The sequence below is a fragment of the Ziziphus jujuba genome, chromosome 1 (genome assembly GCF_031755915.1).
Source record: "Ziziphus jujuba cultivar Dongzao chromosome 1, ASM3175591v1".
In the NCBI taxonomy this organism is placed as follows: domain Eukaryota; kingdom Viridiplantae; phylum Streptophyta; class Magnoliopsida; order Rosales; family Rhamnaceae; genus Ziziphus; species Ziziphus jujuba.
In genome coordinates, this window is record NC_083379.1 from 44795236 (window position 1) to 44812824 (window position 17589).

The 17589-nt window shown below is 31.9% G+C and overlaps 2 protein-coding genes and 1 non-coding gene across 3 annotated transcripts; 2 read left to right on the forward strand and 1 right to left on the reverse strand.

Annotated features, from left to right (window-relative positions):
• Positions 1-361: 361 nt before the first annotated feature.
• LOC107404288 (auxin-responsive protein IAA27) lies at positions 362-3736 on the reverse strand (the record flags this gene model as incomplete). The annotated part of the gene is made up of 5 exons (XM_048468640.2): positions 362-668; positions 787-848; positions 965-1106; positions 1780-2009; positions 2844-3736. Coding segments are annotated over 5 exons (1365 nt in total), but the record flags the coding sequence as incomplete, so codon positions are not given.
• A 12360-nt stretch (positions 3737-16096) lies between these two features.
• TRNAS-CGA (transfer RNA serine (anticodon CGA)) lies at positions 16097-16178 on the forward strand. The gene has a single exon. It is a non-coding gene; the product is annotated as a tRNA-Ser (tRNA).
• An 80-nt stretch (positions 16179-16258) lies between these two features.
• LOC107404331 (protein THYLAKOID ASSEMBLY 8, chloroplastic) lies at positions 16259-17232 on the forward strand. The gene has a single exon (XM_016011282.4). It carries the CDS (start codon positions 16344-16346, stop codon positions 17046-17048), a length of 705 nt encoding a protein of 234 aa, XP_015866768.2. The 5' UTR covers positions 16259-16343; the 3' UTR covers positions 17049-17232.
• Positions 17233-17589: the final 357 nt, after the last annotated feature.

Here is a 17589-nt window from a genome sequence, read left to right on the forward strand (position 1 = left end):
ATGACAATACTTCTACAATGATCATAAATGAAAGTAATTTGACCTTTAGCACTTCACTACGCAAAATCTCTAGTTCGACACCTATAAATAGAAGGCGCACTTCCAAAGACTTCTTGTATATTCGGTTCGGCGAAAGTCAAATTGTAGGCCCTTCTACTTTGGTAAAACTTATCATCATTTACACTTGGATCCGACCTCAACTTACCAGAAAAAGAAGACTTATATTTCGTTGGTCGAAAAACAAATTTCATAGAAGATGGTTGCCAAGTGCAATGCACCAATAAATAGTTCAATTGCTTTTCCCCTATGAATTAAGCTTTATGGCCCACAGAGGAACAATATAAAGCCAGAAGAGGGATAGTTTTGCAAGCAGCAAATAATCCATTTTTATACAGTAAACAGAATCCATGGCATGGATACATGAGACATAAAATAACATCAGACCAAACATATATAATCTGGGGGTGTCTCCAGGAAATTCTTTTCTCCTAGTGGGAAAACTTAACAAGTCCATGAAATACACAAATTCTAACATACTGAAATACATATATAGGATTCTGCAACAAGCACCCAAATTAATACGCAGATTCGCTGCTATAGAAAAGGCCTTCTGCTTTGCACTTTGTTGTGCTAGTTCCGGCTCTTGCATTTCTCCATTGCCCTTGGAGCTGCAGGCAAAGCGCAAAAGATGGATTAGGCCAAAAAGAAAAAGAAAAAAAAAAAAAAAAACAAATTATATACATATTGGAAATGTAGAGTGAAACTATGATATTAAGATAAACATACCTAGCCCAATTGCTTCAGAACCTTTCATGATCCTTAGTCTCCTACATGTGTCGGTGAACATACTGTCATACAGCCAATGGAGACAAAAATCAGAGAGGCAATGTGTGAAGACCATCATGACTGATTTCAAGAGCTCAGATCAGAAGAATCAAAAGACTGGGGTCAAAATAGTACTTACTCCCACGGGACATCACCAACAAGCATCCAATCTCCTTCCTTGTCTTCATATGTAAGCACATATTCAGAACCATGTAGTAGATCCATCAAACGGCTCTCAGTCAGGCCATCTCTCTCTGGAAGTCCATCAGAACTGCACTGCCCTGTATCACAGCCATTCACAAGCTTTAAGTAAACACAGCCTTTTCAATTTATCTCTAATACATCTGTACAAAAGAAAAATGATAAGAATAATATGGAAAAAAAAATATATATATATATATATACACCTATTTTTACCACAAAAAAGTGCATGATTATTTATCTATAAAAGCAAGTTTGGTTAACTCTTTTTTAAGAGACATACTGCATTTGTTTCAAGTGAAAACATGTAAAAGGAAGAAATAAGGAAGCAAGTTATTCCTTCTCTATTGGTCAAGGTCAACCATATATTTACTGAATGAATATGAGACTTTGGCATGCCTAGCATGCCTTACAAGTCATATTTGGTAGGTGAGTTTCTCAAGCTTTCAAAAAAGCTAATTGCTGCATTAAAAGTCTCATTTATGAGTAGAAAGGTTAATTTCCAAATTTTATTGTTGATAGCACCAGATCAGAAACACTTTAGATCATAGAATTTTGTTTAAATATGCAACTTTAGAATTCTAGGCTTCAACCGTTTGAAATTCCGCAAAATTTAATACGCATCTATTTTTATACCATGGGTTCAAATATTTACCTGAAACCATGTAATAAGTACAGCTACCATAACAAAATAAACCACATATATAGAATGGTCCTAGTACTGTTTTTGAGGCATGAAGAGAGAGGGAGTACCAATTGTGAAGCAACTGAACATTTTCTCAAGAGCAAATGAAAGTTCCATATAGTTGTTGTATGTTTTGAGATCAACCTTTCTTAGGTAGGGAGCACCATCCATGCTAACCTTTACATATAGACAGCCAAAGCCAGATTTGCCCTCACCATCATCACTGTTCTTTGCCAAATGAGAGGCCATGGTGTTCTTCCGGAATGATCTGATCGGTGGCCATCCTACCACCTGTGCCCTGTTGCATTTACTTTATTGCTCAGAATTGTTTTAACATAATTTAGTACCAAATGTATAAGAAGAATTCATCATGTATGAAGATTGAAATTCATAAAAACAGAGATAAAACTCTTGAAAATCTTTTGGCAGACAAAACTATAAAGCGAACAGTACTCTTATCACTCTTTAAAAGCCTCAATATGTATTTCCTGATAGAAAATATACATGCGCCTGAAGACAATTTTCATAAACGAATTACCAATATTAGATGGAAAGGGAAGCGTAAGAAATCGATTCAGGGCATGGTGAAACTCACAAAATTTGCCTCATCTTAAACAAAAATATAAAAGTACAAGATATGCGACGTATTAGCATCTACCAAAGGCATATCAATCAGAAAATAAAAATTACAATCCAGAAACAGGTTTCAAAACCAAGATCAATAAAGCTAAAACATTAAAAATAAAGGGGAAAAAAAGAAACCGAAAAGCAAAGGAATTTTTTTATTTTTTTATTTTTCTGAAGGGAATGAATACATGGACAGAAAGAAATTCAACCAATATTACTTTCCTGCTTTAAGTCCAAAATTCAAATATTAACCCCCATAAGCAAAATAGACAACCTGCCTGAGCGTAATAGAAACTTCCTTCCAATTCCCCCGTTAGGAAAGCAACAGAAACTAAGAAACTAAAAACCCAGTTTCTTTCTTTGAAGGACCAAAATTTGAACAAGTAAAAGTTCCTCAATCAAAACCAAAGAACATAACAGCCCACAAAGAGAAGAGATTTTTTTTAAAAAAAAAAGAAAAGAAAAGAAAAAAAACTAGTAGAGGAGTAAGGAGAGTGAAACAAACTTGGCAGCAGGAGCACTGGCATGCTCCGAAACCTGAGGCTTCTTCTCCTGTACTGGCTTTGGGGATAGAGGACCAGGGACAACCTCTTTCATGGTCGGTGCAGAGCCACATGACTGCTTAGTACAAGAATTGCTGTTGTCCAAACCACCACCAAGAGGCTTCCCACCATTTCCAGCTCTGGGAGAGAACAAAGCAGCTCCTTTCCCCAAATCAACCTCAGATCCATTACTCACAGAGAAAGCCCATTTCCCACAAGAACCATCAATGGCATCAGAGAAACCCCTCTTTGCCCCAGACACAACATTCTTTGCTGGGTTTTGAGGAATAGGAGGATACCCATTATGCTTTTCCTCCAAATCTTTCCCAAAAAGAGAGACACCCCCAAGTCCTGGTTTCCTTTCAGGAGACTGAGAACCAGGCAAGCCAAGCCTTAGCTCAGTCTCCTTGAGGTTGTTGTAAGCAGAGCGCTTCTCATCCTCTGCTGTGGAGAGGGTTGAGGAAGAAGAAGAAGAATTCTTATCAGAGCTTCTTTCCATTGAAGAAGTCTCTGTTAAGCCTATGTAATCATGCTCCACTGGCATTGACACAACAAAAAAGCACCAAGAAAGAGCTTCAGAGAAGTGTTTGGAATTAAAGAACAGAAAGTAGCTTCTTTCGGAGTTGGCAACCAAAGAAAGAGAAACAGAGAGAGGGTAAGCAGTAGACACACTCTGGTTTGCTCTAAAGAGCTGGTTTTGTTTATGCAGGAAAGAAGCTTCTTCGTCCTTTCTGTAGCTAGAATTTTTTTTTTTTTTTTTTTTTTTGGGGGCAAAATTATCAACTTTTTCTCTGTTGCAGCAATGATGAGATAATTTAACAACATTGTTAGAAAAAAGGGCCCAAAAAAAAAAAAAATGTTATGCTACAACAATTTTCCTTTATTTTATTTATTTATTTTCATTTGGATAACAAGAATCTGTACCGTGTATTTCACAAAACCAAAATCGTATCTCATTCTTTATACCATTGTCTAGTATGATACGAGTCCATCAACCATTCTTCCCCACTCACAACTTTTAAGTTTGTGACTTGACCAATGTTGAATAATCTCATATTATCAAATATACCCGTGTGATTATAAATTTCACCAAATATTCCAATAAACAAAATAATTAATACAAATTGGTAGTTATTTGAACTTGGAAACCCAATAGAAAGAAGTTATAAAAAGCATTTAAATCAAATAAAGTGGTCTTTTCAAACATGTTTATATCTAATCGTAGGCTAAGTAATATTCTTCTGGGTATATAAATTCCATGAAGAATAATAGAAAGAGGCATAAAAAGAGAAAGTAGTTCATCAACGGCCCCTTGGCAGTATATGGACTGTATGTATGTATATTATACATATACACACACATATATATATATATATCATGTATAAAGTGTAATTGTCAATTTTAACGAGTAAAAAAGGTAAAAAGATATTGGGGAAGAGCACCGACAAGTCGCTGAGTATTCCCCGGCAACCTTTTAGATACTGTTCCCAAATTGCTATTACTTTATACTCATTTCCAAATTCCAACCAACATCGCCACTAACATACACCCACCACTCATACGGCGCAACTTAGACAAGCGAATATTTGCACTGAATAGGCAATAGAGAATTGAACCACCCCAGCAATAAAAATTAGGGAGAGAGAGAGAGAGAGAGAGAGAGAGAGAGATATATATATATATATATATAAGTGCATTCCATTCCACACCAACAAAGTGATTGTACGAAAACATATATATACATCTTGAACAAATTCTAAAGTTCTATTGTTGAATATTAACTTTCTACAAATAAATAAATAAATAAAAATAATCATTCCTTTGTTGAAATATGGTGTTTAGGATTTAAGAAAATTATACAGCAAATAGTTATTTTCAGCGTCAACCATATACTATCCAAAAAAAACGAAAAAAAAAAAAAAAAAAAAACCCACTACTAATCCCTCACCGTGCTTCAAACAAAACTATATATGATTCTCTTTGTTTCTGTCCAACCCAAGAAAAAATAAAAAATTTGTTGATTATCAGTAGGAAATTAATATTTTAGTTTATTGTTTTTTTTTCCCATCACGTACTATAAAATAATCATGGAAATTATTATTTTTAAAGTAACTCTATATTTCACAATATTATTTAGTAGAATAAATTATTCACCATAATTCTTAGGCCACAGTTTGTTAATCTGAAAATTGGGTATTGAATTGGACGGTGCATGAGGAATAAACGGCTCAGATCTATTCACATAATCGTATGATATGTTGTGTTGCGGTTATAAACTTACAATGTCCTTTATGTGCTGACCGTTGACTCAAGTAAACGGCTTAAGTAATTACCAACCACAAAAAAAAAGTAAACGGCTTAAGTTCTGGTCATTGACATGTTGACCAAAGCAAAGCGGTTATGGTGTAAGCCTCCTTAGAGTTAAAAAAAAAGTGGCATTGAAAGTTGAAAGTTTTTTGCTTTTCTAAGAAAGAGCAAAACTGAATTGAACGTTGAAACTTGAAAGACTTGGTTTTTAATTATTTTCTATTTTGGGCACAATTTATAATTCAAAGTTGAAAAATATTTTTTCCAGTTTGCAGGCATTTATTATTAACATGAATTGTCCCAAGCATGCTTATGTTTTTTTTTTTAATTATTATTAGTAATTTAGTATGAACATCAGCACATTATGAATGATAAATGTTTCCAAAAGATCTTTAATAAATAATTAAATCAAAATAACAACAAAAATAAATAGTAATAGTAATGTGCCTTCTCTAGTTTAATTTTAAAATCTATTAGTGTGTAAATTTTGTTTTCAAAATTATAATTAGATATCTAGCCAAAAAAAATAAAATTATAATTAGATAGATAAAGTGGATAACTTCAATGGTTGAGCATTTCTACAAATACCTATGAAAATACTAGTTAGCATCCGAAAGGATTTTGAATAGATTATAAATTAAATAATTTATTAAAAAAATTATAATTAGATAAATAAATTCGAACGTTTACATGCATCTCCCTTTGGAATATATGATAAAAGTATAACACTTCTATATAAATTCCTTGTTTTTTTTTTTATCTTTTAATAATAAAGATGGAAGATTTCAATTTAAGATCAATAAATTAAAAATTAATAATTTCATAATTTTATCATTTGACAGTTCTAAATAAAAAAATAATAAAAAAAACCATAACTTAATATTTCATTTAACATTTAGTCTTCCAGTACCATACATGCTAACTTTCGAATAAATCTATTCTTCTTTTAAACAATGAAATATCAAGTTAATGATTTTTTTGGACCAAAAAAAAAAAAAAAAAAAGGGAAAGAGCTTGTGCATTTATTTATTATTTTACAAATAAAAAATTTGAATCCAATTTTTGATTTTGTTTAATAGAAGATTCTACACATTGCATCACTAAAAGATGAGCCGCCCACTCACATATATAGGCATTAAATTAGGAATTTGTAGGTACACATGTTTATTGTCCATTCCATATTCTTATTACTTTAATTTGGGGGCTGCTTCCTCAATATCATAATCTCAAGGTTGAATTCAGATTAATTAAACACTAAAAGAAGAAATAATACCTTTTATATTACTGTTTAATTAAAATTAAAATTATCATATATTATAAAATCTCACACATACAGCCGCATAATCTCCACATATATATAAAAAAAATGTCGCTGTCAAATATCCTCCTCCAAGATAAGTGAGCTTTAAACAACCAATGGACTTGAAAGAAAATCCCATGCTAAGCATGCTTATTATATTCACTAATCACCTTTCATTTACTTATTTATTCTTATCTTTTATTTATTGTACTAGAAAACCATCGGCAACCAAATTCTAGCCAAGCTTTCTCCCAAGAAAATATCACATATTGGTGATGTGAAAGCTGTTGAAAGCCACTCAAAAGAATAAAACTCTAGCTGGGCCACATGGTAGGTAAAATCAAATATTTGTTTGTCCAATTAAGTTCAACTTTGTGTATATGTATATGATTCTGCTGATCAAACCAAAAGAAGATATTAGCAACTAAGCAGGCTTTTAATTAGGACCAAGTTAATGATGAATTGAATATTCATGAATTTTTCAATTCTGCAAACTAATTTAGAAAGAGAGATTTTTCTAATGTAATTTATCAATTCTTTATACATATAATTATATTTTATGGATATTTAAAGACATATATTCAAAAGCAAGGTGAAGTAAAATAATGCGTTTTGAGCAAACTAATTGATTAGCTTAATTGGGATATTTGATGCTTTCAAAATCTTGTTTTGAATAAGGGCCACATTTGACCAGCTAGCGATGCTAGGGTGTTTTTGAAAGTGTTTCTGCATCGTCATGAATATTCTGTTGTGCCCATCCTAATATTCTTTGAATAAGCTTCACATCAACAAGATTGTTTTAAGGTCCTTCAATGGTTTTCCAATAACAAAAGCAAGTGCCATTACCAAACAAAAAATGAAAATAAAAATAAAAAAGCACAAACTTTCGGCGGCCAAGAAAAGCTGTCACTGAAAGTGGAGCAAAACCGTCAGTAAAAGTTTGAAGGCGGGTGACAAAAAATTCACCATTTGAAAGATTGCTTTATAATTACCATGCATGACCAACATCTTTATGGTGTAAGAAATAGAAATTATAAATATCCAGCTCAAAAGGGTGTATTTGGACCGATCGATCTCCCTCAGTTTCATCAAATGGATTATACAGCATTAATAGTACATAATACCACTAACATCTTTTTGACCATCTTTTGGGTAAATAAAATATATTAATGTTACTCTTTTGAAATGGATATGGCTTTTAAGAAAGAAATTAGCAAATTAATTGACTGAGCATGAACCATATGTGTGTCCCAGTTGTTCCCCACGCCGTGTAAAAGGTTGTTTGTACTTTAATTAGTGACAGCTGAATGCTGGTCCCTACCATCTCTCCATGGATTACTACTTGTTGGACACTAGTGCACTTCTCACGCATTTGATCTAATCTTTAACATTTTTGCTTGGATAAGGCCTAGCTATTGAGGCAACTTAAAACCAATTTCACTCTACTACTTAATTACTGCTTATGCATGCTTTACAAGTTACATCTCATTTATTCAATAAGCTTGCATTGGAGTGTTGTAAGGTTTCGAATCCAAAATCATTAATAAATGAGATTCTTTTATTTTTTGCAGCTACAGAATCAATTAAATCTAAGACATAGTATTTTATCAAAAATAAAAAAGATTATGACATAGTAATGAAATTACATGTACTCCTTATTCCACGTATTTTTTTTTTTAACTATAATTTAAGGGAGAGGGAAATTTTATAGAATTGAGGTTTGAATTTTCAATCTAGAAAATCTAGAAGTATATTGTTATTGATTTTATCGTTAGATTAAACCTATGAATACTTATTCTTTATATATGTTGATATTAAAATTGTTTTTGTGATAGCTAGAATATTACGTTCTATTCTTATTAACTAATATTAATTAGCATATATAATCTGTATGAGAAAATTAAAGAGAGAGGATCTTTGTAATGGTAATAGCCGTTTTATTTGACTAGGAGCATATATATGTATACATATATATAGGGAGAGAGTGGACCATAGAGGGGAAGCATCCAACCAATGAGGTGGTTCCACGTGGCATTACTGATTGCCACAAGTTGGAGTGTCCTAGACGATCATAGGGATGAGAAGGTTTAAGAATTAAAAGCTAAAAAGTGGGAGGCATCCTCATAAGCTAAAAACTTTGGCGAGATAGGCTTTTTCATTTTTATATTTTTTTAAACATGCTCTGGTTTATGCAATGTCTCCTCCTTTTCCTCCCACTCTTCCTTTTTAATCATATGCTTTAAAAATGTGATTCTTTATGGGTCCCGCATTGCCGCGCACCATTGCTACAGTATCTCCCAAGTTACCGTGACCGTCCATAAGCTTATATGCCCACCCTTTCCCTAAAGATTCAAATTGTTCCCCATTATTCCTTTTTTTCTTTTTCTTTTTTTTTTTCCAAGAGAGAAATAATCTCCATTATTCCTCTTAAATATTTATAGCGAGGTTGACATGTTGTTTACATTTGTCACTTTAAAAAGGTATAATATATTGGTTTACTAACTCAACAAGCAAGTTATATACTGTATCCACCACATGACAAAAAACAAAAAAAGGTTGATTTCCGAATTCATGTAATTTATATCATATATTAACTAACAATATAAAAACAAAACCTTAACTTTTATGCTAATTTTGTTTTTTGTTTTTTTGGAAAAACATTTTATGCTAAAGTATAGAACTTAGATATTTACAAGTATATATTTTAAATATTATATATTTATATATGTTTTTCACAAATTAATTTATTATTATTATTATTATACATATCTATATGTATATCACGACATAGCAAAAGTCTTTTCCAATGTACTTCCAGTACTGGCGAGCAGAACAAGTTGCAGTATTTCTTATAATTTTATTCAATTATACATGGGTAACTTATATAGAATAGATAATATATATGTAATAAATATAAATATCTATGGATGTGACCGTGACATAATAATGTCAACTTCTTTAGTCCAAAGTTCTCCAATTGCATGGAGCATGCAATAAAACTCATGGTTTTTAAGTTTTATATTATATATATATATATAATACTATTAATCACATTATGTTAGTCTTGTGGAATCTATATGGCATATATCAATCACAATTTAATTATATACTACTAGAATTCTAATTTTATTAAATTAGATATTTAGTATTAAAAATATAAAAATAATTAATTATCAATGGTGATAAATATTTAACAATTCATTTATAATAACAAAACACTTTCTTTTTTTTTTTTTTTTTTTTTTTGGTATACCCTGCACCATATCCGTACGTGGTTTTCTGCAACTTAATAATAGTATATGTATGATTATATTGGGGAGATTGATATGTACTTGGAACAATACTTTTATGTATGGATAACTTTGATCTGTTGCTTAAATCAAGGTCACAATGAAATGGATAATACATATTATATGCTCCATTATTAATTCATATCACAGATAAAATGTGGAATATTTGTTTATATGATTGCGACTAATAAGCTTTTAGAAAGCGCTAGCTTTCAAACCGATTAATAAAAAAGCAGATGTAAGCTCACTCCCAAGGAAAAGGATCGATCCATAACAATAACCTAGCTCAAACCCAATCCCAACTTAGGGAATATATAGTTATATTTATTATCCACTTTTTTCCATTATTCTACAATATTATATATTATTAATTAATATTCCTTTGGAATTGATAATACGTAAACCGATAATTAATTTCAAATCTTAATAAATACACAACCAATTTTATAGGCTGAATTATTTGTTTTGTAGGAGTGAAATAACAGGGCATGGAGGCAGTACTAGCTAAAAGCTAGTCTAGTCTAATGGTACTAAACATAAAACATTATTGGGAATCAATGGTAAGGGCCAAACTGTGCAAGCATATATCGAACCACATAATATATATATATATATATATATATATATATGTTGTACATAAATAATAAATAAGATTTTAAGTGTGTGGTACCGAGTACGTAAGACCCAGCTAGGCATGAATTATTAAGGTAGGACCGCAATGAGGAATAAAGATGCTATAAGCATTTCTATCATACATATTTATTGCATTGCCTTAAGTCCCATTAATAATATTTATATAATATGCTTTTGGTTGGGCTAAGTATTTGAAGGGGAATTAGGGGCAACCCCTTGCCCACACCCCCACCTATAATCCACGTGAACCAAAGGCTTATATATATAAACAGAGAGGGATTGGTTAGAGTGAAATCTTTAGCCCACACCACCTCTCCCCCACGTGAACTAACCCACGCCCGCTTACCCCGGGATTTGTAGTATCCATACTTCCCTATATCAAATTCATTCAATTTGTTGATATTTATTTCTTGATAGAAAATTTTGTTGACATATCTATAAATATATATGGTCATGATCACTTTAATGTGTATAGATGGTCTATCAAATCATGCATCAAGAATAAAAAAAACTTTCCATGCCAATCACACTTGTCATGATATAGTGTAAATGAGATATTTGTATATATACAAATGCACAATATTTTTCTACTTAACTAGGTTGCCCATGTTATATTGGATGTGGTAATCTTTCGACTCCATAAGATATATATATATATATATATATATTTTCACATGCATGACATGTAATTGGCAATTTTTTATATATCAAGATTCGGAGGTTGTCAAATAAAGAGTATAGCTTTCGTGGTTGAGTATCTCTATTTATATGTAAAAATATGAATTCAAATCATGAAATATGCAAAGATTTAAAATATTTTATAATTAAAAAAAAAAATTCGTAGGTTGCCAATTTCCAACATAACCTAAGTGATTATGTTCAGGAAAAATAAATTTTAATTTACATATAGAATTAATATTTTATTAGAGCATTTCCTATCATTCTATTAATTTTTTTTTTTTTAACCATCAGTCAAACACACATTTATTTAAAAAGAAAAAAAAAATCAAATGGATTTGTTTACAAGTTAAATTGATATATATAAAAAAATATATATATAATACTGTCAAAATAATATTTTACTTTTAAAGTCTGTTAGACAATCTAATTTAGAATCTATTTATTCTTCTTTCTCGATTTTCTTCATCTTTAAACCCAATCTCCCCGTCTGTTTCCAATCCCACAAACATCAATGGTGTTTATTGCACCCCCAGACAAACCATAAATCTCTAGTCCTCAATATTGAATTCAACAAACAACAACTCCGATTTAGTCCGCGATTAGATCTATATGAAGCGAATAGCAATAGAAAGAAAAATAAAATCGTCAAAAAACAGAGCTAATTAAAAAACATACGATAAAGATAAACTACAGGGTTTATAAATAAGAGGTTTAATTTCGTCAAGAAGAAATAGAAAGAAGGTGGAATTTGTTTGTGTGGATTATGTTTTCTGGCAACTTTGAGAACCTATCTTTGACTGGCCTTTCTCTTTTTGGTTTTATTGGAAAGAAGGGAAAAAAAAAAATGAATGAGAATGAGAAGTTGAAAAGGAAAAAGAAAATCTGGAAACAAGGATTTTCTCCAATCGAATAGTCCGACCTATAACAAGAATAATGGTTATATAAAAAACTCCATGGCCTATTGAAGAAAGAGAATCAAACAACCCACAATTGAACATTGGGTGGCTTGAAAACAAAGATGACGAACTTTTGGCTGCGCATGGTCAGACAACAGGCAGAAGAGAGCTGACGGAATTGAACGACCCAGCAGATCGTCGGAAGTTGAGTCCAACAATACTGGCAGTGTATCCACGATTTTCAACTGCAACGGTAGCTGGAATTTATGGTCGATGATATGCATTTCAACATGAACAGAAATTAAAAAAAAAAATCCAAAAAATAGGAAATAAAATAAGAATAAACCACGTAAAATTTTACACATCATCATTAGAGAATTTTACTATACAAGAATCCATTGGAGAATTATTTTTACATAAAAAAAAATATTGCCTACTAAATAGACATTTTACTACATAATTATTAAAATTTTTAAATTCTATACCATATTAGTTTAGAAGTTTATTCAATGAACAAAATCATTCAAAATATTTTTAGATTCTTAGATTAACTTTTTAAATTTAATTTTAAAAGATATATTTAACCAAATTAATTATCAAATTCAAAAAAAGCAATTTATGTAAAACAAATCTTTAGTTTAATATTAGGCAACTGACAAAATAAAAAACCGACCGTATATATTTATACTACTACATGTATTTTTAAATTTCATTATTTTTTGTAATAAATAGATGTTATAAATGACACAATGACATTGGAACAGACGATAGGAATTTCATTATCAGAGCAAGCTAAATCACACAAGCAAACATAAACAGGTATAGTTGTCAATGAGTGTCACTGTTTTCAAAATTATGATGCAGAGAGAGAGAGAGAGAGAAATATACGTAATTAATTATGTTGAATGGGATATCTCGGTCTTATTGTCAATGAACAGCACCAAATGTCGTCCACTGTCTCTGATTATATATGCACTTTTTTTCTTTTCCTAGATAGGGAGTATGGTTGCGAATTTCATAACGCAACTCGTCGCTTTATCACCAATTTATGCACCTGTTTTTGTATATACACTTGGCAAACATTAGTTAGTCTAGTATATTGTTTTGCCATTAACGAAATTTTACCCGCTTTTCTCTTAATATTTAACATTGAGAAAATTTACTGTTTGTCATGATTATAGCAATGAATATCAGTGGCATGACTATAATCACTGTTGAGAACTAGAATTTATTATCCTATGAGTTTTTTCTTTTTTTTTAAATCGTTAAAATTATTTGAATATTTAGAACTAACTTCACATATGAAGAGTGTATATTTTTATTAGGCTGTCTTCCAAACACTATTATCTTTGGAAAGTTAGCGATGGTGTTGTTTTAATTCTTTGCTCCTATAATGGTGTATATATATATATATATATATACATATGAGGGTTTTAAAATGAAGTAATAAGCTCACTTCATTAATGTATACCACCAGCAAGAAGATGGAAATTTGCACTTTAAATATGGTGCTGAAAAAAATCTAATTTCTGTTTCGCATCTAGCTAGCTATAAGCTATTGATAATCAAGGATAACCAAAATTTAAACCTGCGTATGAAAGCAACGACACTGTGTCTGCCATAAATGATAGTCTTTACCCTTTCTCCATAATTTGTAGGAGCTTTTGCATCTTTCTAGCGGAAAGAGGTTATTATTTTGACCTAGTTTTTTCATTTTTCTGGTAGTTTGATAAGGAAATATTATTGGCAACGCACTTTTGTAACTCTAATCACGCTTAGTAAATGACATTTGGCTTTTTTACAATTTTGATGGATATATATCATAGCTTTGTAGGAGCAATCTCAGTCAGTTCATATGCAGGAAAATTCAGTTCCCACTTCTATTAAGTAAATATATATATATATGTGACATTAGTTAATTTATAATGTTCTTAGTGGGAAGTTATTTTCAGAATCTTTTGGTTTGCAATTAAAAAAAAAGTTTCAAAAGGTGAAATGATATTTGGAGCTATAAAATTTTTCATGTTTGTCAAATTTGTCATAACACAATTTATTGAATGTCAATTTGCACTATATTGGAAATTGAAGTGTTGGTCACTTCAAAATTGTTGGCTTTTGATGTTGATGCAAGTGCTTTTTGCATGGCCTCAAACGATAGGAAGTTGAACTTTTCTCTACTAATTTCAAGATACAAACATATACGCAAAAGATCATGATGGATTAAACTGTACAGAGTAGTTATTTCAATTGGGCTTAGCAAATATAATATCTAGATGATCGTTGCAACTTTACAGGAATATAGTGAAAAGACAATAATTAATGACAGCCATAATATTATGTTTGCATTTCTTAATTATAATGCTTCAAACAATAGTATTTTTTATTTTTTACTTTTTACTTTAAACTTAAAAAAAAAAACCAATAATAATTACTTAAAATTAATTTTGTTGACTTTTGATATGAGATTTTAGGCGATACTGTTCACATGAATTAAATTGGAAAACTCATGATGCTTGCCTAAACTTATCAGTTAACCATAAAATATGCAATTATACTTTAAAAAAAATTAAGTTGAAATTTAATTAAAAACCATGTCCATGTAAAGATAAACAATTAAAATTTAAATTAGAAAATTATATGTGTTCCTTAATGTTAAACAGTTAATGATGGAATGTTGTATTAATCATATCACATTGAGAGCGTGCATGGCCAATATGGCATTTTGTATATGTGCCTGCCAAGCTAGACCATAATTCATGCATGGTTTCCACTATTGGAAACAAAATGGAAAAATTGAAATCTCTTGTGTTAGATAGTGCATACCTGTTTGGTTAGCCTATTTTTATATTATTATTTACAGGTGTTGCTTGTTGATTGGTTTAGAAAAAGGCATGTTTGTTTAAACAAGATAATTACATAAAAGGTCATCTAAAATCTATTTGTTAAGAAATAGAGTATGCTTTACCTGCGGTGCATTTGATTAGTCCTAATAACTTCTATAGTAATCCAATTACAGCCTCTAAAAAATGTTTCCTGAAATATATCATATGGTACATACCACTTATGTTGCTTTAATTTGCTGCAGAACGTAAATTCTTCATTTTATTGCTGAAGTAATTAATTTATGTGTTCGTAATCATTTTTATCATATATATATATTGGTGTATATAAACACCTGATGAGTCATAACGATTTAGTTGTCCCCCATGTGATAAGCAACAGCAAATGAGATTGGTCACCATTATTAATGTTGGTATGTGGGAACCAACCATGTTGCTATGACCTCACTAAAGCCAATATTTAAAAAACAAATGGAGCTGGATCAGCTACATCTTACCAATCAACCACGTACAAAAATGGATGAAGTTTCTATTCTAACACAACAACACCTGCTATCATTTAACCACCATCAAAATGTTTAACCAATTTTAATTTTTTATATTATTCTTATAGAAGCTGTCAATTTCTGGCTTTCGTGTTCGCTTTTCATGATAATCCATTTTCCTAATTTTCCTTTTTATTTATTTATTTATTTTGGGTGATTTGAAGCTTGTTGGGCTGTATTTGGTGTATTCACTATTCATAACCAGTTTAGATGCCTTAAAAGGAGTATCGTGGTGAAGTGTGATAACCCACTATCGAAGGAGGAGTCGACGCATACATCAATTCCCCCTATTACAGGCCCAGTATATGGTCCAAACCAAATTGTAAATGGACTGAGCCTCCTTTCTCTTAAGTTTCTGTTCAAATTTTCCTTTTCTTTATCTATTTTACTTATTTTACTATTGTTACCAATAATTAAGTACTTTGTTACCATCAGCATAGAACCATTGCATATATGCTAATTATTAATTAGGGGCATGTAAATCTTTTTGATTTTTAATATTAAAAATTTAATATGGAAAAATCAACCCTTTATAATAGAAAATTAAACTAACAGTTAGCATGTAGATTCTGTTAGTGTCTCTGTCATTGATGTTACAAATAACAGTTTTCATCTTGTTCTCAAATTTAACATTAAGAATTTTAATTTTTAATTATATTTTCCTATAGGAAGTTTGCGAGACAACTTACTGATAAAAAATGGTATTAAGGGAGGAGGATACAAAGTCGATATGTCCGAGTGGTTAAGGAGACAGACTCGAAATCTGTTGGGCTATGCCTGCGCAGGTTCGAATCCTGCTGTCGACGCTTTTTAATTTTTTACAATTTTATTTTTTTTGGTCCGCTGAAGGGCAAAATGGTCAATGAAAGTTCATCAAATCCAAATGATTTTTTATTATTATTACGTGTTAGAGTAGCCACCCTCCGTTTCTCAGAGCTCTCTCTGCGTTCAAGCTCAGAGCTCACTCATCCATGGCTACTTCTCTGCATCCAAACCCCACAACCTTCCTCAAAACCCACCTTCCAAAATCCAACCTAAACAACTCCACAGCTAGCCGCTTTCTGATACGGTGCGGTCCACGGGATAACCGCGGACCTCTTGTCAAAGGCCGGGTCTTAAGCATCGAAGCCATCCAGGCCGTCCAGTCCCTCAAACGGGCCCAACGATCCGACCCAACCAACATCTCCACCCTCGTCTCCAAAACCCTCTCGCGCTTAATCAAAGCCGACCTCGTGGCCACCCTCAAAGAGCTCCTACGGCAAGATCAGTGCGCTCTGGCTCTCCACGTCTTCTCCAACCTCCGATCAGAACACGAACCGGGTTTGTCTCTCTACGCTGACTTGGTTATGGCCCTCGCCAAGAATGGGATGGCGGAGGAGATTGACCGTCTGATCTTTGATCTGGAAAAGGAAGGTGGTGGGATCCCCTGCGACGATAAGGGGCTGATACGGTTGATCAGGGCGGTTGTTGGTGCGGAGAGAAGGGAATCGACGGTCAGGATATATGGGATGATGAAGAGGAGTGGATGGGGGTCCAGCGGTTTTAAAGCGGATGAGTATATGGTTAAGGCTTTGAGTAGGGGTTTGAAGAGAGTTGGTGAAGTGGGCTTGGCTGATGAGGTTGATAAGGAATTTGGGACGTTTTCGAAGGGCAATTTGGAGAAATTGAGTGTCTGAAAGTATAAAAGCAAAAGGCAACATGGGAAAAGTGGCTGTGTGCCTTTTTTGGTGGAAATTGTTTTTGGTATAAAAAAAAAAAGTGGCTATGTTCCTTTATATCGATACTAGGTGGCTTATTGGGCAGTCACTGAACACTACTTTTGTTGCGCTGTTCTAATAATAATGTAAAATTTTCAGTTTACATTACATATTTAAAGAGAGTAGGAATTTATAAAGGTCTGAAAGGCAACGAAAATGTAAACAATTTCTCATTTTTTATATTGGAGAGAGAGCGCTAATTTATATCGGATAGAAATTCAATCAAAGCCACTTAAAACATTTTTAAAATGTTTTGATTCAATCATCCACATTCCTTGACCACCCTCTCTCCCCTCAGAAAAAAAAAAAATAAAAAAAAAATCCGCAAATTCAAAGTTTTCACCGCGTCCATGTATCCACAAAATGAAAAACAGAATAAATTTGATTAGAATGGTAGGCCAATGAATCCAAAAATGTGGAGGATATTTTGTTTTATTATTGTTTGATGATAAGAAAAATT

Coding starts and splice junctions, on each gene's coding strand:
- LOC107404331 (XM_016011282.4), top strand. CDS start 16,344: ATGGCTACTTCTCTGCATCCAAACCCCACAACCTTCCTCAAAACCCAC.